General features: G+C 46.6%; 1 protein-coding gene across 1 annotated transcript in view; it reads right to left on the bottom strand.

Moving 5' to 3' along the window:
• LOC144108591 (uncharacterized) overlaps nucleotides 1-27,583 on the bottom strand; it is a 56,062-nt gene that overhangs the window by 18,280 nt on the left and 10,199 nt on the right. The window contains exons 2-5 of the mRNA XM_077641788.1: nucleotides 27,289-27,454; nucleotides 23,377-23,573; nucleotides 11,806-11,912; nucleotides 8,556-8,582 (exon numbers count right to left, since the gene is read on the bottom strand). Coding sequence (XP_077497914.1) covers nucleotides 8,556-8,582; nucleotides 11,806-11,912; nucleotides 23,377-23,573; nucleotides 27,289-27,454 — 497 coding nt within the window. The remainder of the gene's footprint in view (nucleotides 1-8,555; nucleotides 8,583-11,805; nucleotides 11,913-23,376; nucleotides 23,574-27,288; nucleotides 27,455-27,583) is intronic.

Below are 27,583 nucleotides of genomic sequence, written 5' to 3'. Positions count from 1 at the left end.
AACTGACCTTAGCAGCCGTCGCAGCATTCCGAAATTCCCGCTCGCTACACAGGGCGCGGCCGTCCGATCATCGTCACTTGCGACCACGCGTGGCAACTACTGAGCGTATGTTCTTTTCACTGTTATAGCCATCAAGTCAACGGCCACACGATTGACAGTTCTGATTGTTGCAAGCTGGCTGCTCCGTCATAACTGCACTTACCGTTATGAACAGCGCCACCACCAGCTATATGAGGACGGCATCGCCTCTGCCTCCCTGGGATTTGCGACCACGCCGGGTAACTACTGAGCGCCTCTTCTTTTCACTGTTATAGTCATGACGTCTTAATCACTGTCCTTAGTACTGTAGTCGGTTTTATGTTGTGATCCCCATTGTGGTTCGCCTTGCTGTATTTGAGTAACGCTATAGGTATTGAAGTAAACACATGCAGGGCCCGCATCGGCTTCTTTCTAGCGTTTCGACGAAGTGTGAGAGGCAACATCAGCGCTTCAGTGCAGAATATAACTTCATAAGCGGTAATTTTCCCAAAACTACTGCAATGTTGGCATTGATGTGCATTGCTGCTCTTTTGCTCTGTGCTGGTGATGTCGAGGCTAACCCTGGACCGAAGTTGGACGATGTTCTGACATTGCTGAACAAATTCCATAAGGAAAATGAATAGTACTTTAGCAGCACCAAAACAGCGCTCAATGAAATAAAGAAGGGAATTGAAGACTTAAAAGAAAGGGTTGGCGTCATTGAAAGGAGTGTGAGTAGTGTACCAAAATTAACGACGACGTTTGCACTGTCAGCGGTGCTGTCAAAGATGGTAAACGCTCATTATCGCGAACGCAGAGACTGACTAATGTCGTTGATGATTTGAATAATCGAATGAGATGGAACAACATGCTCGTTAAAGGTGTTCCAGGACGTGACAAGGAAGACAACACGGAAACAGCGCGAGATGTTCGATAGTTCCTCTCACCTCACCTTCAAGTCGAGATAGGCGAAATTCAACGCGCGCACCGTATAAGAAAACGACGCGCTGGCAGTCAGTGGCCAATCATCAAAATATTAAACTTCAAGGCAAAAAATAAAGTCCTCGCAACGTCCATAAGTTGATACTTGTGTCGCCCAAGCTATGGCTGGAAGAAGACTATTCTCCGCCAGTTCAGTTAGAACATAAAAAGCTGCGGGACTTCGCCAAAATCAAGAAAACTGAAAATGAGCGCAATGCTGACAATTTTAATAAGGTCAAAGTTCATGACGATTTGTAGCCTTACGACGCTGCAACTGACCAAGTTATACAGATTTCTACGCTGATTTCTACTCTTGGCGACCGCCCGTCGGCGTGACAAGCAGGTCAAAATGAACACAAACAAAAAACCGCTTGCAATGTATCCATCCTCCTGGCCAATTTCCGTAGCTTACTAAGCTTGGTGTGACAAAAGCAATGATGCACACATGTGCAGCTCATATTGTTCTTGGCACTGAAACCTGGCTGACAGGAGACATACCGAATGCTAACCTATTGTTCCCAAGCCATTTATCAATATTTCTTAAAGATAGACTGACTTCGAGAGGAGAAGACGTCATGATCGAGGTAAGAAGCGACTATCAGCCGCCCCTGTTTCCTCTTAACACGCCTCTTGAACTGATGTTCGTGACGTTACGTTTTAGTGGTATCACCTACGCAATCGGTGTTTGTTATCAGCCGCCTGACTGTTGGTAAACTTTCGTTGATTCTTTTCACTGGGCCGTTGAGTGCTTCTTGAGTGAGTGAGTGAGTGAAAACATTTATTGATTTCCAAAGGGATTCGCGAATCGAAGGCTCCGTCGTCTTCGTGCTTGCGCCGGTGACTAGAGTCTTCTTTCAGCAAGGGTGGGCCCCTATTCCAAGGCTCCACTGAGTCGTGCTGCACCGGTCGCGTGCTCTATAAAGGCCCTCTGGGCCGTGAGCTCGCTGCTGGTGAGACGGCTCTCCCATTGCTCCGCACTCGGGTGTTTGTGTTCGTGAAATGCCTCGTTACGTTCGCATTCCCATGTGATGTGGTAGAGTGTGGGTATGGCTCCGCACCACGGACAGGTGTCCCTGTATTGCGATGGGTACATTTTGCTTAGTATATATAAATTGGGGAAGGAGTTCGTTTGCAATCTGCGCCAAGCAGTGGCCTCCTCCTTTGTCAGAGCTTTGTGTGGTGGCGGGTATATAATCCTGACGCCTTTGCATAGGTTTAAAAGTTCTGTGTATCCCCCCTCGCAGGCTTGAAGGTGAAGACCCGGGGCGTGTGACTGCCCGGCTCGGATCGCTTCCCCTCGAGCTAAGCTGTCTGCCCTTTCGTTCCCCTCTATTCCCGCGTGGCCTGGGATCCAAATTAAATTATGTCTGAGTTTTTCCAACCCTGCAGGGGCTACCCCGCCGAGTATCCTGAGGGCCGTTTTGCTGACTCGGCCCTTTGTATAGTTTTTGCACGTTTCCTTCGAATCTGTTAGTATGTTGAGTGGGCGACCGGTTCTGTAGCCTTCTGCTGCCGCCAGCGCGACGGCAATTTCCTCGGCCTCCGCTGCGCCCGCGACTTTTGCTGCGGCGCTCGTTAGCATTCTTCCTTTGCTGTCGACGACTACCAGTGCGGCTGCGTGTTCTGACCCGCACGGGTAGACGGCAGCGTCCGTGTATACTGTGTTTTCTTCCGAGGCTAGCGTTTTCTCTACGTACTCCGCCCTAGCCTTGCGTCGGTTTGCGTGAAGGTTAGGGTCCATATTTCTCGGTATGGGCTTAACGTTAAAGGTTTCTCTAAGGTAGTCCGGCATCTCCGCGTATCTGTCTGTCAGTCCGCGAGTGTCCCGACCCAGCCTTTTCAGGAGCGCCCGTCCCGCAGGAGTGCCTCTTAGTCTGACTTTTTGTGCTCCCAGCAGCGCTTCCGCGAGTTCGTCGAAAGTGTTGCTGATGCCTAATTGTAGCAGTTTCTCGGTTGACGTGTTTCTGGGTAAGTGGAGAGCCGTCTTGTAAGCCTTCCTCAGGATGGTGTCGGCTTGTTCTCTTTCCACCTTGGTGGTTGCGTGGTACGGCAGGGAGTACGTAACTCGGCTGACTATGAGGCTGTTTACTAGCTTGAGGGTGTCTTCCTCTCCCATGCCGTATCTCTTTTGAGAGACGCGGTTGATCATGCGGCCCACCTGCTCTGCCGCTTTGCTTAGCAGGCTAATGGTGTGACTGCATTTGCGGCTGCCTTGTAGCCACATGCCCAAGATTCTTATCATGTTCTTTTCGGCTATGAGTTGACCCTCGAGGGTGACTTCCAGGGTTGCTTAGGTGGGATGTCTGCCGATTCTGAGGAGCTCCGATTTCTCTGTCGAGCACCGCAGTCCTCTTTCCTTTGTGTAATTTTCCACGCAGGTGGCAGCTTCTTGCAGCCTTTCTTGTTTTTCGCCTAGGGATCCCCGGGTGGTCCAGACCGTGATGTCGTCGGCGTACATCGCGTGCTGAATTCCCTCGATCTTCTTTAGTTTGCTAGTCCAATCATTGCCACATTGAAGAGGACGGGCGAGATGACCGAGCCTTGAGGTGTGCCTTTACACGGGGTGTGGAAGACGTCGCTTCTTAGCTCGCCTAGCCCTATCGTTGCCGTTCTGTTGCTGAGAAAGTCCCTGACGTAGTCGTGGGTTCTCTTTCCGCAGTTGGCGTTGTTCAGGCCCTCCATGATGGCCACGTGGCTCACGTTGTCAAAGGCCCCCTTTATGTCGATGGCCATGACCACGTCTCCGCCCGCTTCCGGCATCGTTTCGAGCACTTCTTCCTTGAGTTGGAGTAGCACGTCTTGCGTGGATAGGTTGGCTCTGAACCCAAACATGCTGTCCGGGTACAGTTGCTCCTTTTCTAGATGATTTTGGATTCTTCTGGTTATTATTTTCTCATAGAGCTTCCCCAGGCACGACGTGAATGATATCGGCCTGAGGTTCTCTATCTGTAGTTTCTTGCCTGGTTTCGGGATCATCACGACGACGGCGTGTTTCCATTCCGCCGGAACTCTTCCTTCCTGCCATAGCGTGTTTAGATGTTTGGTCAGTTGGTCTATTGCCTTGTCGTTGAGGTTGCGAATTAAGGAGTTTCGGATCTTGTCTGCTCCTGCCGCTGTGTTTTTTGTTGCCGACGCGACCGCTTCCATCACTTCTTCTCTCGTGATGGGTCTGTCCATCGTGGGGTTGTCTTCTCCGCGGTATTCTTCTTTATAACTTTCGACTTGGTCTTTGCCGTAGCATTTGACCTTGACTTCCTCTAGTAGTTGCTCGTCTGTTCCTTGGTATTGATGGGTTAGCCGCTGTATCGCTTTGCTGCTTTCCGATTTGTTTTTGCTCGGATCCAAGAGGGCCTTGAGGATCTGCCACGTCCTAGCCGTGCTGAGGGTGCCGTTCAGCGAGTTGCTAAACTGTTGCCATCCCTGTCTTGCCAGCTGGTTTGCGTACTCCGCCGCCTGCCTGGTAATGTCCGCAATTTTCTTTTTGAGTTTTCTATTGAGTTTTTGTCTCTTCCACCGCTTGGTGAGTCCGCGTCTTGCCTCCCATAGCCTTAGTAGCCGCTTGTCCACCTCGGGTGTCTGTTCTGTTTTAACTACCTCTTTGGTGTAGAGGTCCTGGATTTGTCTTAGTTGTTGGCTCCAGTTCTCCGCCGATTCGATGGTCCCTCCTTCGAGCTGCTTGCAGTGCGCTCTAAAGGCGTCCCAATCTGTTAGCCGAGCCGTGCCAATCTTCCTCCTGACTTGTTCCGCCGTAAGGCTGATTCTTAGAATGTAGTGATCGCTGCCAAGGTTCTCGAGCAGGTTCTCCCACTCTGCGTTCTTGGCACCCCTTACGAAGCTTAGGTCGGGACACGTGTCTGGACTCACGCTGTTTCCCTGTCTGGTCGGTTGATTTTCGTCGGTTAGAAGTTCACAGCCCACGCTTTCTGCCGCCGTGCATATGCCGCGCCCTTTTTTGTCCTCTTTGGGGTAGCCCCATTTTGGGCTTTTAGCGTTAAAATCGCCCGCAATTACCAGTGCGTTTTGTCCCGCCTTCTTTTTCGCCTCCGCAAAGAGTCTGATAAAGTCCCCTTTGGTCTGGCTGGGCGGGCTGTATAGGTTTACGATAAAGGTGCTGTGGGCTTTCCTTTTCTTTTTGGGTATTATTTCTGTAATTACGTGTTCTATCTGGGTATCTTTAATTTCGTCGTGCACTATGGCTACTACTTTGTTGCTTATGAGCGTTGCCGTACGGCCGTTTTCCTGACATGTATAGCCCCTTAGTGCGGGGGTGTTGTTAGTTTCCTGCAGGATGATTACGTCTGGTGGGGTTGCTTGGGGGTGGATAAATTGCTGGAGGAGGCCTTGCTTGCGTTTGCACCGCCTGCAGTTCCACTACCAAATTTATAATTGCTGTTGTTTGTGTTCTGCCATGATTGGTTAAAGTTGGTTGTACTCTGGGTTTCTGTGCCGAACCTTCGTTCGTTAAATAGTCTGTCTCTAGCGTCATTGACTCTTTGGGTGTTTTGAATTTTTACGTAATTCCTAAAGCTTTGCTCCTGTAGGGCAAACTTTTGTTGAGTTTGTTGAATTTCGTTTTTCATTCTTGAACAAATTCCCGAATTGCATCCTTACTTTAGGAGGAGGTTTTAAATACCCTGCTATTGACTGGCGTACATTATTTGGAGATTCCCAGGGAAGCTTGTCTCACTGCTACAACTTTCGAACTACTCTTGACCTATGCAATCTAACTCAGCTTGTGTACGAGCCAACACGTGGGAAATAGATCTTGGATTTGATCTTCACTAATCAACCTCACAATACAGAAGTGCATAAGTTAGAATATGTAAGTTACAATAGCGTTGTACACTCTTGACAACCGATACAGGCTCACACTAAAGCAGCCATTAAAAATATATCTTGAACTACGCCAGAACGGACTAAGACAAAATCAGCCAAATGCTGGCTGACTTCGAACCCGCATTCGAGCATAACTTCGAAGAACGCACACAAATGAAAACTGGGTAATGTTTCACGACAGGTTGAAGGAAATTGAAGAACACTGCGTAACAAAGTCTCACATCAAGACAAGAGTTGATGCTCCCTGGTTCACGAAGGAAATCAGGAAGCATCTGAACAGAAAGAAAAGGGCATATTGAAAGGCTACCCAGGATAACGCGCCCCGTGATTGGCAATTGGTATAAAGAACTGTCACCTGTTGCGGGAAAAAGTATAAAAAAGCAAAGGCTTACCTGTTAAAAACAAACCCAAAAATTCTGGCGTGTTGTCAACCCTAAAGATGCAAGCGAGTTAATAACACTAAAGGACGTAAATGAAATTTTGGTCCCCCTAGAAGCAAGCGCGGAACATCCAAACAGTCATTTCAGCAAAGTATTTACAGAAGAGACACCTATTCCTGAGTACATTCAGCTTCCCGTTGTATTCATTGCTTATCATTCTAATCCTATCACTATCACAACAGATGGGGTTCTTCGTGCGATTGATAGGCTTTCATTTCTCTTCCCGGTCCTGACGCCTCAAGTACTAAGCTTCTAAAGCTAACTTCTCCTGACGAGTCCGCATTATTGTTACCATTTTTATTCCAGAAGTCTGTGAACAATAGCTACGTTCAGATGGTTCGCGATCTGCACTGATTATACCAATATTTAAGTCTGGGAATATTACAACTCCCAACAACTGTCGACCAATTTCTCTTGCGTCAGTGTGCTGGCAGCTACCTACTGGAACACAAAATGTTTACCCACATCTTGAAACGTCCTAATGCAATTGACCTGCTACTTGAAAATCAGCATGGTTTTCGGTACCGGCATTTATCTAAAAAACAATTACTTGAATTAGTAACGGTTAAACATTGCAAAATTCCCAGCGCCTTGTACATTTACACAATTTTGAACGACTTCTCTAAAGCCTTTGATCGGGTAGCCCAGAAGCGCCTCATCAAAACGGTGTATAACTTGCAACTTGATCATATTACTACAAAGTGGATTGAAGAATTTTTAGCGAAAAGGGAACCATCCGTATCTGCTAATAACATCATATATGAAACTGAACATGTTAAATAATGTGTACCGCAAGGATCCGTCTGAGGCCAACTTCTGTTTTTAATTCTTATTATTACATCGCGTCAGACATTAGCTCCTCCATACGTCTTTTCGCTCACGATTGTATCGTTTATGGAGAAATAGCTAATCCTAATGACATTGTTGCCTTGCAGACAGATATAGGTAGGTTAAGTACTTGATGCAGTGGTTGGCAGATGCAAATAAACACCGATAAAACCAAACAGATGGCTTTTTTTTCACACCATAAGACACCAGTAAGAAGCTGCAATATAAATAACAGTGTCATTGAGCGCTCATCAACTTTCAAATACAAAGGCGTTGTTCTTCGCCCGCACATAAATTGGCATGGCCACATAGAGTATATTACTAGCAAATATTTTAAAAAATTAGGCTTTCTTGAACGTCGTCTATCCCTAGCTAACCCTGATATCAAACTACAGGCCTACAAACCTCTAGTTCGGGCATCATTAGAACATTGTTCTGTGGTATGGCATCCCCAACAAGAAAACCTACCCAGCTCTGTAGATTCAGTGGAAAATAAGGCAGCACGCTTTATTCTATGGTCGTACTCCCCATACCAGAGCGTTTCTGCAATTGAACAGTATCTAAATGTTCTGGACCGTAACATACGACGAAAATTCTTTCGCCTATCGTTGTTCCACTCCCTCTGCTACAACCATTCATCTTTCGCACGCAGGCACATCAGAGCAGCACATCACATATATTCTCGTACCGACCATGCGCATAAAATTCTAACAATTTTTGCCCGCACAAAGAAATATCAGAATTCCACATTAGCCTTGGCGTGAGTGTAATCTTTTACCTAGTAACATTGTGGCTATTAACGACTCGTCATCTTTCCTTTCATCGTTACTAACATTCCTTGAATCAGGCGCAGCATTGCAGTCTCTTTGAACTTGCCGCCTTGTACCTGTGCTTTCCTTTGTACGTGTACATATCTTTTTTGTTTATTGCACACTATATCATGCCTACGATGTATAACACCGACCCAATTGACAATTCACGCTCTGTTCTTTCATTCTTGTTTTTCCTATATTTCTATTATGTACGAAGTGAACTCTTCTGTATTTTTGTTATCTACCCACCGACCCCCGGGCCCCCTCCTATGTAATGCTCAGCGCCGAGCCCTTATGTACGTAAATAAATAATGAAAATAAATAAATAAAAATAAATAAATAAAACTAGCGTGACACTGACTCCCGCCTAAAGTGAGGCAAGCGGAGCAATCAAACGGTCGCGCCGTTTGGGGACCTGCACATGCGCGTGGCGGTTTTGAGCTTTCGCACAGCTCTGCTAGGCGGCGCTGACACGTAGTGACATTGTTTTTTTCTTGTGCGGCGTGCTCTGATTACTTTTGTCCGCACGTACATGTATCAAACAGTTATTCTTATACTCCTATTTGAACAGAATGCGAAACACACGCTGGTAATTTGTATGGGCCGAAATAGTAAGGAAGATGTTTTCAAAGCAGCCTACGTTTTTTGGTCAAGTCGTCCCAGAGATCTGAAAAATGAAGACAGCAATGCAGTTTGTTAAATACAAACTCTGCTTGTTTCATGTCGGCTGTTGTATAACAAGCTTCAAGTAACATTTATTTCTAAAACGTTCCTTGTCTTAACTAGCAAAACACAATTCCAAGAAAATGTAATGTATTCTTAGATTCAGAGCGCACTAATCTTTTTGCAGCACTTCATCATCACCATGAGCCGAACTACGCCCACTGCACGACAAAGTCCATTCCCTAGTCTCTCAAATTAACCCATTCCTTTACACAGCACACAGTTGATTTTTGCCTATTTCGTTTTGGAATACGTTCCCGTTTCTGATGACACTCATGCTTTAAGTGATAACACTGATGAATTTCATTTATAATCAGAAAATAGGTGCACAACCTTCCTGCTCGAGTTTTTATTTCCGCTGTGCATTGCATATGGGTATTTCTGTGTAAAGTTATACTTAAGTTCATGTATAAGAATACCTGAAATTTTGCAATGTAAATCTTTGTCTCGCTTCTACAGCGTTAGTTGTTGTTAGCTCGTTTTCCAGTTTGCCGCCATCTTCGCCGGCGCCCGCAGCGACACCTGCCACCTCCTTCGATTGGAAAGTGGCAAAGTGGAGTGAGGGAAACTTCTTCTTCACTTTTATGGCAGATTAAGGAGCGGGAAAGAGAGTGATGAGTCGTCTAGTGGCTGGGGAAGTCATACTGGTGAATTAATTAACTACAAAGTCTCTGTGTTTACAACAATTCCTCATCATAATCATCCTCACTACGTGCACTGGCTGCAGGACCGAGGTCTGTCTCACCTCTCTATTTCACATCCCAGCTGCGACCATTATATCCCCGAAGACTTCTTAATCTCATCCGCCGTCCTAACCTTCTGCAGTCCGGTGCTCCTTTTACCTTGTCTTGGAATCCTTTCCGTTACTCTTAAGGACTGTCAGTTGCCTTGCCTTCGCATTACATGTCCTGCCCACGCCCATTACTTTCTCTTAATTTCGACTAGGATGTCGTTAACCCGCGTTTGTTCATTCACCCACTCTGCCCGATTTACGTCTCTTAACGTAACACCTAACACTTTTCTTTCCGTGGCTCGCTGTGTTGCCCTTAACTTAAGCTGAACCCTTTTTGTTAGCCTCCACCTGTCTGCCCCGCAGGTGAGTACCGGTGAGGTACAGTTCTTGCACAGTTTCCCCTTGATCTCTTGAGGAATATTGGTAAACTGCCTTCTATGATCTGAGAGAACCTACCATATGCGCTCCACCCCATTCTTATCCTTCTAGGTATTTTCCTCTCATGATCCGAATCAACAACCTGTCCCAAGTAGACGTATTCCTTTACCACATCCAGCACCTCCCTGCCAGTTGTGAACTGCTATTCCCTTGGTAGACTGCTGAACATTAATTTAGTTTTCTGCATATTAATTTTTAAACTCACTGTTCTTCATTGCCTGGCTAACTCACTGATCATGCTCAGCAGCTCATCTCCTGAATGGCTAGCAATGCAATGTCTTCGGCGAATGGTACATTATTGAGATATTTTCCATTAACTCTTATCCCCAACTGTCCCCAATCCACGCCCCTGAATACTTCCTGTAAACAGGCTGTTAATAGCATTGGCGAGATCGTGTCTACCTGAGTGGCACTCTTCCTTATTGGAACTTTATTGCTTAGTGTATAGATGACTATGGTAGCTGTAGAGGCGTTATAGACATTTTTGAGTATTTTCACAATACGCTATTTGCACCCTCATTCCCCAACTTCTGCATAACTTCTTAGGCATCGACTGAGTCAAGTGCATTTGCGTAGTCTACGAAGGCTACTTATAGAGGTTCGTTATATTCTGCACACTCGTCTGTCACCAGATTGACAGTGTATATACGGTGTACTGTCGAGTACCCTTTACGAATGCCTGCCTGATCAGTAGGTTTCATAAAGTCTAAAGTTGTCCCAACTATATTGGAGATTATTTTAGTAAATACGTTATGTTAAACGAGCAGAAAGATGATTGGTCTGTAATTTTTCAAGTCCTGTACATGTCCTTCATTATGAAGTAAAATTATGTTATGCGAACATTTATGTAAAGCAAAACGCTGTAACATTTCCTTATAAATATAAAAAAATAAATGTTGCTTGCTGTAGCCGTATTTTGTTTATAAGCGTTTTTACAACACGCCTTCGAGCCTTCTGTAAACACAGGCCGTTATATTACTAGACTTCGGCGGAACTGCAGCGCTTGATAGCATGTGTATCGCTCGAGAAATGCTAAGACTTGACTCTCATGCGACAGAATGTGCTAGATGCGACCACTCCGCTTACACACTGACTACTTCTTTCTCATTTCCGCTTCGTTCGTAGCTTAAATCTCAAGCTTTTTTTTCTTCTGCTTAATTGCCCGGCTACTCTCTCTCTCTTCTGTTACAATTGGTAAATGTTTCTCGGCGCAGGTTCCTTTGTTTTCTTGCTTTCTCGATAAATGCCAGCACGATTAGAAAATGGCAATATTGGCAAAGTTAATACAGGAGGTTGTGCCTCAAAAATTGGCCGTAAAAGCTAGATCAAAGCAAGTTTTCTTTTCACTTCTTTTGGCGGTTGTTCTGAGATGAGCTGGGCCTACAATCCCCAGTGGCCGCGCAGCAGCTGCCTAGAGAGCCTGTCAGAACTGTGGCCCAGTGTATCTGGAGACGCCGCCAGAGGGAACAACCTAAAAAACATTATCGCCCGGGCATTTTCGAGTGAGCCTAGCCCAATGTTGCACGAGGTGCCAGAAGGACAGGTAGAAAGAGGAGGTTTCAAGATTTGCTGGGACGAGGCAGCAGCGGCTGGCAGTGCAAAGAGGTAAGTGGACGCGGTTGGGAAACATAAGCTGAGAAATTCTGGATAAGGCCATTTTGCAACCGGAAGTTGTTTATGAACGCAATTTTTCGCATATCGTAAGACTGTACCATAAGAATCAATATATCCGCAGGTCTCCGCTCGGAATGCTTGTACTTTTCGGCTATTTTCTGTCAGAATCCACATCACTGGCTTTTATCACAGCCCTAACTACTCGATACACGCGCAGGGAAAACTACAACCAGGATTTTTTAGCGAACCGGAAGATAAGGAAATTCCCATCAGTATGTTGATAATGGTATCTTACAATATTCTCACAGCTACCACAAACTTAAAGGTGATGTCTAAGGAAGCTGGACCTGTCAGCTGATGGCGACACTAGTCCGGAGCTCACCTGGGTGGTATATGAATAGGTACATGGTCGTCGCCATTGTGAAACCGGCGGCAGAGACGATCAGGAAAGGAGTGTAGTTGCACTGGAGATATTCCTTCTGCATAGCCCTGCAAAAGTTGGAGGCTTTGAAGGACATGACTGCTGGGACTTCTACATCCTTCAGATTTCGCCTGGCTGATGAATTGTGCGCTGAAGCTGTCTCTCAAAACCGTGAATTAAACTGAACACAAGGCCGCCGAGAAACGGCTGCCCCCTCACCCGCAAATAATTTTTTATTCCAAAAAAGTGAAAGTAAAAACCATTGCGAAGGTGATATCACCCTGCTATGCTCTCCGTTTCATTATAGACGCCTTCCCTTTGCTATTGGTTTTCATAACATGCTCGTTTTCTTTTAGGTGCCTCTGGAACTTGGTAATCCATAGATGAAGGTATTTGCACTCGGTCATTGGGTACCCAATACCCGTGTGTTGCTGTCCTTTAATCAGTAGGTTTGTTAAAACGACCAAACCTTATTTCATTGCTGCAAAATTAAGGCTGTTAAGCACACTTTCTTCCACACGAAAATCTGCCCTGAGCTGTATGTGTCTATGGTCGCCACCTAATTATATATCGCCGCGTCCGTATGTTGGAGCCGTAATACGCTGCCTTACTATGCATGTCGTTTCATAAGAGAGGTTACACTCCTTGATTCCTGCTTTCATTGACTATCTGTCATACACACATTGATTTTTTTAACTATTGGCGAGCGCTATTTCAGACAGACGTCAGTGCGGTTAAGTCAGGTGGATAGTACAGCAAGGCGGCATTAATTATGCAATTAATTAACTATAATTCAACAAATCAGCTTTTGTCATTTTATAGGGAGAGATTGCAACATTTCAGGGCGTTCACATAGAAGGTGAGCCCTATTTTGAAATTTTGTCCGTTGCCAATGTGGTCCGAAATAACGAAAGTCAAACATGGGTATTTGAAAGCTCGTTGAGCTGGCTTTCCCGCATTGCGTTCTGTAAATTGGCGGAGTTCGCATTTGTTATTTATAAATACTGACGCCGTTCTTGTATTTTATGACATGGAAGAAGTTAAGTTGATTCTGGCGAAGATAACATACCCAGCGAGGACGTTATTTGATGACTATGTAATGCGGGATAGCCGACTCAATGAGCTCAGAGAATTTAAATATTGGGTACCGGAAAAAAAAAAAAAACAGCGGGTGGAACAAGGACACAGAAAGAAAGACGCGCCCACGAGCGCGTCTCTTTCAGTGTTCTTGTTTCACGCGCAGTTTGCTATTAGTACTCAGTGCCAACTGGCCCGACGCCTTGCTCTTGTTAAAACCGGACTCAAAATTTTACCTCGGCGGATTTGGACCAAAACCGACGTCCAATCATAATTGACCGTGCCCGACACGATGAAGATCTCCAAATTTGACCCAGGTCATTTCCAAAAAAATTGGTCCAGCCCACCCCAGATAAAGTTGTTCACAACTTTGAGATTTGCGCCATATCATTGCTATGGTGTCGCTTGTGGCGTCACAATTTGCGTCACCGCGCTTTCGCTCGTCACACATTTAAGTGAAGTTAAAACCCCATCTTTTTTGAACACTCGGTCGTTCATTTGAACGCGTCAGTCAACTTGCAGTATTACTGAGGTGATGCGTGTCTTCGATGGCACCGAGCTGTACTTTGATAGAAATATATGCATTCTATCAATATGGGCGGCGTTCAAAGCTCTCCTGTGGAGTTATGCTGAAGCTTCTTGCTATATACGAAAGCGTCAAAGGGCCTCGACCTTCGTTCGTTGCGAATACTACTAACGCAAGCCGTAACTAGACAAACATTTCGAGTTTTGGAGCTTCCCTGTAACTTTGCTCCAGCTGGCTTAATGGTTCTCTATTTACAATCGACAGATTTCGGCAGTCACAAAAAGAATCCATATGTTAGTTATATTCGCTATACTTTTTTTTCGACTATCGATGTGCGCACTGGTGTCCGCATTTCTTTCACGTCGTTAGCCAAATGGGTACAGTATTCTATTACGGCACGTCTTCCATAGTGGGTTTTAATGTCGGCTGCAGTTCATTTCCTTAAGGGTTGTTCTCGTGTTGTTCATACACATTACTTGTTCATACACATTACTTGTAAGGAGTCCTAACACGCTGTAACATTATGCAGTTTCCACTCCCGCGTCTCGCTGTTCGCGAATTCTCTTCGTATAGCATAGATGAAAACTGGGCCCTTTCGCCTCATCTGCGCTCCAAACCTGGTTAAATCCAAAATGAAAAATCGATCACTCCTAACAAGATTATTTTAAGCCGCAGTCGCCTGACGGAGACGCCTGTCAACCGCCAGGTTTGTTGAATACCAACCAAGAAAAAAATTCGTAAGTCATGGCGTTTAGCAGATAACTGGGATGCAAGCATACGCTGCTCTCCCCCGAACCAGCGGCGAGCGCTCCGGGGTCTCTAGACAGCGCGCGCCCGCGAACAGAAGAGGGAAGAGATGGGACTCTTACTTTTCAACATGCTCCCCACAAAATGACGTCATGTACGATAGCTCCCTGGCCACTTAGGGAATAGAACACTCCTCAGCTCGTGATTGAGCGATTACGCCTACTTCGGCTATACTCGACAGGTTAAACCTGGAGCTCTTGCCTGCCTGGGACCTGCGAGACCGAATGGAGCCCTCACTTCCCGCCCAGCCACGAATCCGACGTCGGTCAACGGCTACAGCTTCGTGAGCCCACCGAAATTGTATTCTATCGGCTACAACCTTCTGCCCCAGTGTGCTTTACATAGCGTAAGGTTAATAAACTGTTCCCTAGTGTGCTCTGCCAGTGCATATTTCGTGCGAACCTGCTGTAGCGGCGACTCTTCGCCACTGGTTGAGGAAAAGTGTCGCGTACGAGTTAACGCCTGCGTGTAGCTGGCACGGGAGCTCGCCTTCCCGTCCGAGCGGACGCAGAGTGGCCCCATATTTTGTCGCCCGAACGTGGGCCGAACTAGGCAATTGGACGAACTAGTTCTTATTCGATAATGAACCTGTACCACTCACTCGCCTCGGTGTGGATTTGGTTGATATGTATTATTCACTCCCACATGGCCAACTGATGGAGTATGTAACACTGACCATGACCATGACGAATGCTAGTTTGTAAATAAATGAGGGATCACAACAGAGTCTTTTTTTTTAATTGCTGTCGTTTTACCTCGACACTTACGTCGAGTGGGACGATCAAGTTTCAATGCAAAAGTGCGGAGTGGGCATACGGACAACGATAGCCCCAGTCCTCAGCATTATTTTCTTAAGCCAGGTTGATAACAAGATTGAAAGTGATCTAGTTGGAGCTATTTCACGCATTCTCCGTTATTTAGACGATTTTCTAGTGATTGCTGAGTCCCTAAAGGACGAATATGTGACGAGGGTCTTTGAAGTGTTTGCAAGAAATGGTTCGGGTCTAATATTCCCCCATGAAGTCCCGCAGGAAGGCGTCTTGCAGCTTCTTGATTTCAAACTGACAGTTCAAGCGACCCATTTTTGTTCGCAGTTTTCCCCTAGAAGCGAAAAGCCGCTATTGAACAGTAACTCATTTCTCTCCAAGCAGGTAAAAAATGGGCTAGTGAAAAGTTGTTTAAGCATGGCAGTTAAGAGGTCCTGTGTTTATTGAATGGGCAATAGCGTAGCAACACAGGTTAAGAGGTGCAAATAATCGGGATACCCCAACTCTGCTCTCGTGTCGAGAGCGGACAAAGTCGTCCGCACATTGAATTCATCGGAGCATGATTCGGAACGGCGAAGGGCGTCCAAAGAACGCAAGCAAGTAGTGGTCATGCCATATATACATGCCCTATCACATAGATAGAAGAAAGAGGGTGCCAAGCACGGTGTGAATGCTCTTTTCTCGGCCGCTGACAAACTAGCAAAATAGGTGCGGCCATTCAAAAGAAGTCTGAAGGACATAGCAGGAACAGATGTCATGTTAAACATGTAAATGGATATGTTCTGTGCAGGAAGGGTGTGGTGCATCACATTCCCCTTTTCTGTGGTCGTACTTACATAAGCCAGACTGGCCAATGTGAGTATTGTGAGGATAATAGAGCTTGCTAGCTCGTTAGAAAAGATGGTAACTAATCTAGCCAAGCACTGCTTCACCTGTGAAAGCAGTCTGTTTTTGTAGATAAAGAGGTGCTGTATCGGCATACAGACAGGCGCACAAGGGAACTGGCCGAGGCGTTCCACATTATTACAAAGGAAAAACAGTGTGTCAGTGTCTCATCTTTAACGATATCAGCCAAGGAAATGAGCATACTGCGTAATAGAAAATTCCTCTGTGTACGCACCTTTGATGTGTGGTGATTTTATCTATGATAGCAACTTCTGGGTGTGATGCTTTGACTGACGATGCGCATGCGCGTAAATAAGCTTTTTGGAATGTATAAATTGATGCGTGTTTTTCTAATAAAAACAGTTGTAAGTTCAACGCCGTCTTTGTGTCACTTCTCGCTCTTGTGGTCTTCATGTTGTGCTGTTGTAAAATTATGAAGCAGTACTAACTTGCCCAGACTTCCGTTCTTCTATAGGCTATTGAGCAATGAGCTTTGTTCGAGCGAGACTACCGACGCCTTAACAACGGCTGGCATCCGGTAGGCATGAATTCCAGTCCATATGTTCATGCTGTCAGAGCTGGCGTCACAGAATCAGGGCACCCCACTTGACGTGCCTTCAGAAGCGAACGAGGATGTAAATCTTGGATGCACCACGAGGTATAGCCCAGTGACATCTCCTGGCGTGGTGGCAGGACATTGGCCCGGTACGGGGGGCTCCACGTCAAGCAGCTAATCACCCCGCGTCATGGATAGTCAGGCATCAAGACCACTCCATTCGACGCCAGCAGCAGCAGGTGCTCTTGCAGAAAGCAATGCAAGTAATGCAGAGCTGAGCAGGTGTTTCGGAAAGCAATTGGAAAGCCCCGGTGCCGGCACCACCGGCGATGCCTACCTACACGGGGTACAACGACAGAACGGTGCAAATGCGTAACTAGACCGTGTGCTGCATTATCGGTATCCGGAAAGATTTGCAGATGCCGAAATGCTCGCATGTGTTGCACCCGTCTCTCTGATGGAACAAGCAGCTTGCTGGTACAAACAAGCCGGCAACCGAGCGAGGACAATGGAAGAGTTCAGCGCAGGCTTCCGCGGCGAATTCCTTCCCACGAAGTACAAGTGGCGTTTGAGGAGTGACCTGTAGCTCTGCACCCAGTACTCCGACAAGTACGTAGCCACAGAGTACGTCCGAGCGATGGACGAACTTTATTGTCTCGCTGATCTTCGCGCCACGAACGAGAAGAAGGTTGAGCGTGTCACAAAAGAAGCGCAGCAGACTTTCGCGGCCTACATGAGAGGAGGAAAGTTTGACGATATGGATGATCTAGTGGCTGAGTCGATTCGCATCAAGGAAGACATCCTCTCAGCACAAGCGTATCGGCCATTACCACCCGCGTCGCTGTCATTTGAGCCGCACTGCGTTCGGAATGGCAGCTCAGCGCGCAGTCCATCCAGAGTTTCAGCAGTTTGTTGACGAGCGTGTCCCAAGGGGTTGGGAGTTGTCTGACCGCGCTTTGGGCCTGTACAGCTGAGCGCTGGGAACAGCACACGCTGCAGCAAAGCGGAACACAGCGGCAAAATCGTGAGGCGGACGCATGGCCGCCCGAGCGGCCCATGCCGTCCGCACGGCCAGCTCGGAACATGGCGACCAGCGCATGGCCCGTTGATGCCCATACAACCGCTGCTACCGGTGCCAGCAGGCGGGGTACTTCGTCCGCGACTGCGGCTGCCTTCCCGCGTAAGAGCAAAACCGATCGGGAAAGAGCCAAGATCGCCGGGGATCGACCTTCGACTGCACGCGGCGTACGCAGAGAACACCGGTTTACTAGAGCCTTTGGCGTGTCGCCTACGAAGTTCTGTTGACTCGGCAGGGTCGTTCACTGAGCTAACGATAGCTCGAAAGAAATTTCACCGCGTTACTCGATACACGGTCAAGCGCTTCTTCGTCAGGTGTCGAGGTGTTAAACCCTCACCGCGAGAACGAAATCCGGCCGAGGGAGTGCGACACAACGCAACATAGCGGTGCAGCTACGGTAGGGCAGTGCTGCACCGCTACAGATTGCGTTGTGTCGCTCGCTCCTGTCCAGTTCGTGCAATTCTTGGAGCCATGAGAGGCACTGGGATAGACATAAGCAGCGTAGGCTATCGATAGCGCCCGACAGGCGCGCCGAAGCTTTGCGTGAAAGCGCCCGCGGCGTCGCAGTCAGTTCAGGCTCCGAACGCGGCGCCAGCGGGCGTTGACAGTGAACAATCACCCGCGCCGTCCCGAAAACCAGAATGCGAGATGATCGCTAAGAGCGAGGACAGAGAGAAGGAAGCCGTGGCAGAAAACTGCTCTGATGTGCAGGGAAGGTCAGCACACACCTCGTTGTCGGAAGTGAACAGCGTGTCAGAGAGGGAAAAGGCACAGCAGAAGTACTTGCTGTTGGGCTAGTTGGTTCATCATAAAGTTTAATGGCGCAGTCTCTGTCTCTGTGTCTTCGTGAGTTCGTTCCCTTGCGCCATTCAAATTTATGAGGAAAAGGCATAGTTGTCATCGCTGCTCTACGAATACAACTTGACATTCGCTGGCCGTCCTGGCCTCACTACACTAGGCAGGCGCAGAATACACACGGTTGACACACTGCCTTGGAAGTGCAGTCCTAGACCAATCAGCTAGACTAAGAGAAATTACTATACAGCGCCTTAGACGAACTTATTCACACTGGCGTTATTGATAAGCCTAACAGACCCTGGGGCTACCTGGTAATTTTAGTTTCAATGAAAGACGGTACATATCGCCTTTGCATGAACTACCGCTGACTCAGTGAGCTTACGAGGATAGCCATTTCTTTTCTAGTGGCCAACCTAAGCGGAGCGAAGTACTCAACAACGCTAGCCGTGGATACTTTCAGGTCGAAATGGATGCGCATGATAACGAGAAAACTGATTTCACTTGTCACAGAGGTCTTCCAGTTCAAGGGTACGAATTTCGCTTAGTAGGAGCACCACTATTTATCAGCGCCTGATGGGCCGTGTTCCGTTGATGCGAAATGGCGACATGCGCTGGCATTTTTTGACGGGACCATGGCGTAGCCGAAAACGTTCCAGGAACACCTGCACCACTTTATGAACATCTTAGAAAGACTGAGGTCCACGAGAATCACTCTGAAACCGAAAAAGCACGAAAACCCCTAAAGGGAAGATTGGGGCAGCATCAAGTAACGAGGACAGGATGGCAGCACACCCATGCACAAGTGCCAACTTTCAACTTTTTGTTTGGCCACCACTGCGCCGAATTTACGGAAAGCGACACGCCCCTCAAGGTTAACGAAACCAGAACCGCAACGCACGTGGATATGATGTGCGAAGCAACAAATCATGATAACGCGCATGGGAAACACCATGACGACCACACTAAGCTGAACACCAGCACGTCGGGCCTCCCTGTCGGAGATGACAAACTGAACAAAACATGAGGCAAAAGACGGGAAGGAAACTGGCTGAAACCTAAACAAATCACAAACACATCATCAAAGGAGCTGACGGAAGGCCTCGTCGCAAAAAACAAAAACACAGGAATGACAAATAAAGACCAAAAGCACTAAAAAACTCGAGAATGGAACCTAAAGCGCCCACAGAAAACGGCTAAAGAGAACTAAAAATGTATTAAATAACAAGACGCATAAATAACAACTACAAAAGCTAACAAAAACAAGGCTACAATTAGATGACAGGTGAATGAAAGGATATTTCGAACAAAAGTACACTGAAACGAGCTCGGGACCCCGGAATGGCCATAGCACCAGAACGAAAACCTGTTAGTTAGGTCTGCCACTCCGAGAGCGGTCACGTTCGGTAAGGAAGGAGTTTTTATTTATTTATTTATTTATTTATTTATTTATTTGAGTGCGCACAAATCGCCCCTTTGGGCAATAGTGTACTGGGATACGCAAAGTGGGAGGCAAAAGCACTGTGAACAGATGATGTAAATTCGTTCAAAAGCCCCAGAAACACTGCCGCTAAAAACAGTAGCAAACACTTGGGAAATTCTGCACAAGTCATCAACAGGTTAATATATATATAAAGCGAAATAGTAGGATTAAGAAACTGTGATAAGGAGAGCAGTCAATAGCATATGGTGCATGGTACAATGATGCATCAGTTAGTCCCCTTAAATGTGTTTAAGAGCGGCTGCAAAGCTGTTGTCATCTAATGAAACTATTGCATTTGAGAGGCTGTTCCATTCGATTACTGTGCGTGGGAAAAAGCTGGTTTAAATACAGATGTCCTACAGGCAATTTCGCGCGTTTTACGGCTATGGTCTCTTCTACGGGAAATGTATGTGGGAGGCACAAGGCAAGCGTCACGGTTAATGCCATTTTTTGTTTATAATGTCGTTTAAGAAGACTAATCTGAAGAAGGTACGACAGAGCTGTAGAGAATCCCATCCTAAATGCTTTTTTAACGCGCTGAGACTGCTGTGTTTAAAATGAAACGTGCTGCATGATTCTATATCGCTTTAAGATTCTTGTTAAGGATTTTCTTGTTAAGTATTTTAGTAGATTTTAGTTGTAGATAAGGATCCCGCACTACGGTTGCGTATTCTAAAATGGAGTGCACGTTTGAGATATACAGAAATTTTTCGCGTCATTTGGTCCATTACAAAAATTTATTTAATGAAGTTAAGTATGCCACAAGTCTTCATTGCTGTGTAATCGACATGCTTGTTGCAGGTTAAGTTATGGGCAAAATACACGCCTAGGTACTTAACATCCTGATATGTGGCTATTTGATGACTGTTTAGAAAGTAACTGTTCGAGGTGTTTACCTTTTTTTCGGCTAAAACAAATATGGCAGCATTTTTTAGGATTTAGAATAATTTTCCATTACACCACTATGCTATGATCCGGCTAAGGTCTGGTTGTAGAGCGTCTGCATCTTCTCCCATTTCTATATTTGTAAGCAATCATCTGCATATAATCTAATTTTAGAAGTTATACCCAAACCGATATTATTTATAAAAGTTAAGAAAAGAAGTTGCCCTAGCACGGACCCCTGCGGTACTTCAGATGTAACCGGTACACAGTGTGGCTCTATGCCGTTAATGACGACTTTTTGACTGCGGTCGTGAAGGTAGTCATTTACCCAGTGTAATATGTTGTAAGGAAAACCTAGGCAATAAACCTTAAATAGCAGTAAATAGTGAGACACCGTGTCAAAAACCTGAAAGTCCAGCAGTACGTAGTCAACCTGTTTACCTCAATGAAAAGAGAAAAAAAATGTCATGTGAAAATTCAACAAGTTGGGTCTCATATGACAACCGGCCAGCTCTGAAGCCATGTTAAAAATTGACAAATAATTTTTGATCCTGCAAAATACGAAATACGGAAGAGTAAAGAATGTGCTCTAAAGGCTTGCAACACGCACTGGTTAGCGATATGGGCATCGAGGTCCATTTTTCTGTAGTGGCAGAATGTTCGCTATTTTCCATTCATCAGGCAGAGCACTTGAATAGAGTGACACACTAAACACGACCACAAGAAATTTGGCTATAACGGGGGCACACATTTTAATTATTTCTTCGTCAGGCAGACTGATGCCGCGCTACCGCAGGTTCGTGATTCGTTTAGGTTTTAGCCTGTTTTCTTCCCGTCTTTTACCCCATGTTCTGTATAGTTTGTCATCTGCAACAGGGATGTGCTGCTGTTCAGCTTAGTGTTGTCGCCATGTTATTTCCCATGCGCGTTATCATGATTTGTTGTTTCCCACATCGCGTCTACGTGCGTCGCTGTTTTGGTTTGCTTACTTCGTGGGGCGTGTTGCTATGTATAAAGTCAGCGTAGTGGCAGCCAAACAAAAAGTTTACAGTTGGCGCTTGTGCGTGTGTGTGCTCTCCTGTTGTCTTCGCTACTTGATGCTGCGCCATTCCTCCTTTAGAATGTCTGACCAACTTGCCTAATCTTACACGCTTCTCAACAGACCACCGCGAGCCGAAAAACACTTGGGTTTCACGATCGATAGGCCGCATTCTGCCGTGCGATGATAAGAACTGATTACGTTTCCGCCGCCAACAGATCTAACCGGTTTCACACGCTTCCTGGGAATGGCGAATATTTATCGCCAGTTACTTCAAACCCGATTGCGAAGCGCTCCAGGCACCTTTGACAAAGATTTTGAAGAAAGACGAAGGCTGCAGTTGGGGCCTAGCTTGAAATAGTAGGGCACTGCCTCTTGAGTTATCAATGGCCGTCTGCACGCCGCCACCAACAAACAGCCACTTCGCCTGGCTCCCGACTGGCTACCCCGTGGCACCTGGCCACATAGCTACATGGACCTAGCAGGAGGGCACGGACGTGCAGGGGAGGTACGCGCCGTGTCGGCTGTGAAAGCGGCAGGAGCAAGCCAAAAGGAACACACCCCTGGGGAAACATTTAGAGCGAGAGCTCCGCTCGATGCAAAACTCTTATCTCCGATTCCATGTCTCCGGATGACCTTGAAATAGCTTTGCGGTGGCTACCATAGTAGCAGCGTTGCTATAAGCTGCATGATGTGCCATGTACACAAGGTCCATCACGGCCACTCTGGTCTATCATGGCGCCATGGTCATTGACCTTGACCTCGCGCAACGCTCAAATTTTCCTCTACCAACCCCTGAAATTTAACTTTGGCAGATTAGACGAAACTGCGATTAGATGTCTGGCTATAATTGACCGCGCCTAATATGATGGTGACCTCAAAATTTTGCCCGAGCCACCGCCAAAGTTTGACCCAACCACTCCCGAAATTTTACCGTGGCAGACTTGTACCAAGGTCACCGTCTAGCTATAACTGACTGTGCCCAGAATTAGTCAGCTCCAAATTTGGCTCAAGAAATCCCCGAAATTTGACCTTGCCCTTGCCCGGTTTGGACCAAAAACAATATCGTACCATAGTTGAGCGTGCCCGACACGATGACGGCCACCAGACTTGGCCCGTGTCATTGAAAAAACTTGACCCTGGCGACTTGGCAGTGCTTTCGCGCTATAAAAGTTTTAGCCAATTTAAAACCGCGTTAATTTTTTAGCCTCTTCCGGGGGGGGGGGGGGGGGGCGACACCGTCCCCTACACCAAGCAGCGGGCCCAGGGCGTGTTCCTGCTCTTGCCTGCAGTCGCCGGAGCTGTGACCATGAATGGTCATGTTCTAGTAGAGGTCCCAAAAGAGAGTGGGGGGGGGCACTCTATGAATGCGGGGATCGACGACGCCGGACGACCAGCGGCGGCAGTTACCAGCGCGGTGGCCCAACGGATGCTGGAGTGGGCGTGCCGTGAGGCCGAATTCGCGGAGTTGCTTGTGCCCGTGGCACCCGCACATAAATTCTATTCAATTATTTATCCGCTGAAGAGAGAAACAGCGCAGTGAAGCGCCGACTACTAATAGCTGTCACAGTATTCCGCGCAAGCGCATAAGCCCATTCTGCTTCTGCTTCATGGCGTCATGAGCTCTTCCTTGCCTGATGTATCGGTTGCGATCTTGTGGTCCCACGTACGTCCCGTCAGGCATCTTCAGCTTCAGCTTCTGGCGACGTTCCTCGGGGCAGGGTTGCTCGGGGACTTCCTGGGGCTTGCTCACTCGTTCTTCGGACGGTGCTTTGGCGGGAGACGCGGCACCTGCGCTCCGCCGGCTGGCGCCATTTTTTGGTACACTGCCCTGCACGCGGATGCAAGTGTAGTGTGCATGAACACCTTTCTCATAGTTAACGCCTTCACTTAGCATGCCGCGTTTGTCGAGTCGGGAGTCCTAATAGACATGATGCATTAGAGAGCAGTGTCGGCGTTTAACAAGCAGGCGAACACCGCACACGGACTGCGATCATAAGTGAATCGCAAAATACGCTAAACCGCCTCGGAAACAACGATGGTCCGTATGGCTAACAGGAAAGATATTTTTTTCTAGTGTTGTTTGCACTACACTGTTTCTATGTGGACATCTGTGGTTGACTGACGGTCAAAAACTGGGCTGCTCTTTAGACTTGTGACCAAAGTGCCTATTTTTTAACACCCCCATCTGGCACACTAACATAATAAAAGTGACCACGAAGGCACAGGATTGGAACAGTGGCTGACAAGCAGCACCGTAGCAAAGACGTGGCTGCCAATCTCTGCTGTTCATTCTTGTATCTTGGCACATGTTATATTGAACTCATTTCATGTATGTATTACCAATGCGTTTTGACGGAAACGCATCAAAGTCTCGTATCGTAATCAGCCAAAATCCTTCAAGCATAAAGCGTTTGGGTTCTGGACTTGGCGCGCAAAAGCGTTTCGTAGCCCTTTGAGGAGCTAAGCACATAATTACAAACACTGCGAATTCGCGGCTTTTTCTGGAGGCGTGATAGAGCTACCGGCAGTAAGCTTGTTTCAGAAGTGTTTTCCACTCTTCCTACTCCAGATAGAATCAGTTTTCACGTCCAGTAGCCAACACATTCAATTTACCAACTAGCGTCGTCTGTTGGCCTACAGTAGCGAAGCCGCGTGACTCAACGGGAATATTTTAAGCATGTAATTTTGAGAAAACTAAGTTCCGAGAATTTATCCGTGAAGATTGATGATTATGACAAACTATTACTCCTCGTTGCCAAATATTACCTCTAAAATGCTTCCTACGCTCATACCAACTATTTCCGCTGGATACAGGAAATCACTCCGCTATTTTTGAACATCCAAAATTCGCATGATGATTTTTAGTGCTCAACGCCATGGGCCACGTAGCAGGAGCCGTGAAAACAGGAAGCGCTTGTCTAGATTCTACGGCCTGCATAACTTGAATCAGATTAGTAGCACGTTCCTCGACATACTCACTTAGCCAATTTTATCATTCAAAAAATTTTTTTTTCTGTGTTGTGTCATATGATTCTTTAAAAAATGTCAACATCTGTTCTTCACGAAAATTTGTACATCCTCTTCAATATATAATACTGGGAGTTTTGTGCTACAGATCTCACTGATTGGCTTCCTTAAAGAGAAACTGCACCAATTTTTGAGAATTCCGGGCTATTCAAGGATTTAAATCTATATTATATAGGCTGCAGGTAAGGCATGCCAAGCGTTTTGGCGCTAGCATTTAAAATAGTGCGCAATGAACGATTAAATTTTACGCTTCTCCTCGCACCATAACCAGAGTGCGGAGGAGCTCGGTGTTACATCACGGAAGATAAGATTTCACATTTCTATTGCCGCCAACCACACACTGCCCTGTCTAGTCGGATGCCGCCAAACAACGTTCGGAGGCCTTTGCCGTCGGTGGCGTTGGTGTATTTCTTTTCAAAGCAAGTGTTTATGCGTTGCAAACATGCTGCTACCTGCGATGACGTCATGATGCGCCTCCCTCCACTTTGGCCTGCGCGCTGCGAAGAAGCTTGATGGTCGTCCCTATTTCAGTCGGTCACTGCGTCACCGTCTCATATGCTAGTCCGAAAAGGCTTCACGTGCTTTACCTGCAAGTTCCACGCACTCGACCACTTTAATCTCATAGATTTCTAAAACCTCTGCGACTGCCCTTTATTGCCTGCGTAGGCAAATTAGAGACTTTTTTTTCTGACGGCGAAGGGCGAACATCACCTGATATGATTAAAAATGTTCCAGCGGAATCTGTACCACACACAACCTAGGGCCGTTCGTCTTCCGACAACACCCGATTTTACCCGATTCTTGCACCCAAAACAGGTTTCTCTAAAATCGCTCTACACATGGTTACTATCCATAAATGCACTGTTTCGAGAACCTACGTTTTCAGTGCCCACAAGGCACAACGTAGAAAATTAGCGGTAAGATAAAATTATTCCTGACGAGTGTTTTTGATCGACTTGAGATCCTAAGCCTGTTATGGTGCATTAAGCACATTAGAAGAAACGAAGCGAGGACCTTCAGCGCTTGTTATTCGTGACAATTCTTTTCTTGAGGATAAGTTCTTAAAATGCGTTTCAGAATATAGGGGACACAATACAGGTACTGGCCGGACGTCTCCGTGGCATCACTTTATCAAGCACTGTCTACGCTAGTGACGTCTTGCTTCGAGGTTCTTGCATGTTTAAAATGACCGTTGTGATGTTCGACGATTGTTTTCACAAGGTACCAACGAAGGCAGGTCTCCCACGGAGGCGAAAGGTCCGCGTACGAGGTTGGCAATGTACTCGAGGAAAGAACTATGATCGCGAGGAAAAGCACCTCCTTTTGTTAGGAGTTGTTAAGTTCTACCGGCCACTTGTGTGTTGTTTTATGAAATAACGACCAAAGAAATAGGACATTTCATGTCCACGGGCATAATCGGCCACTTGTAGTAGATAGTTTTTTTTTTTCTTGCAATGAAATGACCCGGAAAGCTCCGAATCACTGAGTATTTTATGCAATAGCCCGATTTTTACCTGCGTTTGTCGTGAGAAATATCGCCCGAATTGTGGAAAAAATAGAAACTCCAAACGAAGTGCCCTATATAAAAACCTTATAGCAGGAGTGGAAATTTCAGCGTAACTACTGATCATGTAGGCAAGCCTTTCCCAGCTATCTTTGCAGGCGAAGAGGCTAGATGGAGACAGTTTATTGGGACGCTTGGCAGGGGGAGTTCTTTTTTGAAGTTTTCCCGGAATTCTTATTGTTGCACGGGTGAAAACGAAGAGTAGAATGAGAATGAAAAAGAACTAATAAGAAAGTTACCTTCCCCGTACCGCCACGGAGAAAACATATGTTAGTATCGACAAGAAGAAAAGAAAAGGGAACGTGCCCAGCCCGCACCGCCGGCTGGCACAACGGGCTTCATCCAATGTTGAGATAAAAGAATGAGGGCTGGTGCCAAAGAGGATTTTGCACAGAAGAAAAATAAAAGAGGGGGGGGGGGGGGGGGGGTTCACCTACCATCACAGTGAATCCGCAGCAAAGGGGCGCCAGGCTCAGGGGCTTTTATTTATTTATTACAGGGCTTTGAATTCGGAGAAGAAAGCTTGATTTAACACCTGATTCTTGGAGAAACTATGTAATTTCTAGTTCCTTCAGTCTAGTCGCTTCAATGGGAGGAAACAGAATATATTGGCAATTAAAAAAAGTAAGAAAAATGCGTCTCGGCTCAAGGGGTTCTAAGGAAGTTATTCTGGGACTGTAAAAGAATTAAAAATAAAGTTTCCCTGCCCGTGGAGAGAGTCAAGCGCGACACATCGTCTCAATTAAGCCGAACTGTACCACTGCCTAAGTCTACATCTCACTCGACACGTCTTTCCGCCGGAAGGAAGAAACAGAAAAAATAAGTTAGTTAAAAGGCAGAGACGGCGCAGACTTTACGTAGAAATGACGTAGGCTCAACGTTACAACCTGAACCGAATGACATCCGACAAAGGAGTCTCGCCATGCGTAGCCATAAGGCACCCCGTAGATACCTTGCTTCCTGCGGTGTCTGAAGTGGGCTGCTGTTTTCCAGGGCTGCCCTTGGAGTCCGAGCCGGGAGAAAGAGTCGTGTGCGCTGTCGGCGACTCTTTGGGCGCAGAAACAAGAGGGATGGTGCGGCTTGCTTTAGAAGCACCATCGCTGTGTTTTCGAGAGCCCCTGCGATGGAAGACCAAGAGTTAGCTTATCTCTTTCGACGCTGATTCATCCGACACTGAATGACACGCAGACAGCTTCGACAACCGAGCACGCGAAATATTTCGTGGTAAAATATCGAGGTAAAATCTA

The sequence above is a fragment of the Amblyomma americanum genome, chromosome 10 (assembly GCF_052857255.1).
Source record: "Amblyomma americanum isolate KBUSLIRL-KWMA chromosome 10, ASM5285725v1, whole genome shotgun sequence".
Classification (NCBI taxonomy): Eukaryota; Metazoa; Arthropoda; class Arachnida; order Ixodida; family Ixodidae; genus Amblyomma; species Amblyomma americanum.
The sequence above is the reverse complement of the archived record's forward strand: the minus strand, read 5'-3'. Positions and strand labels throughout refer to the sequence as shown.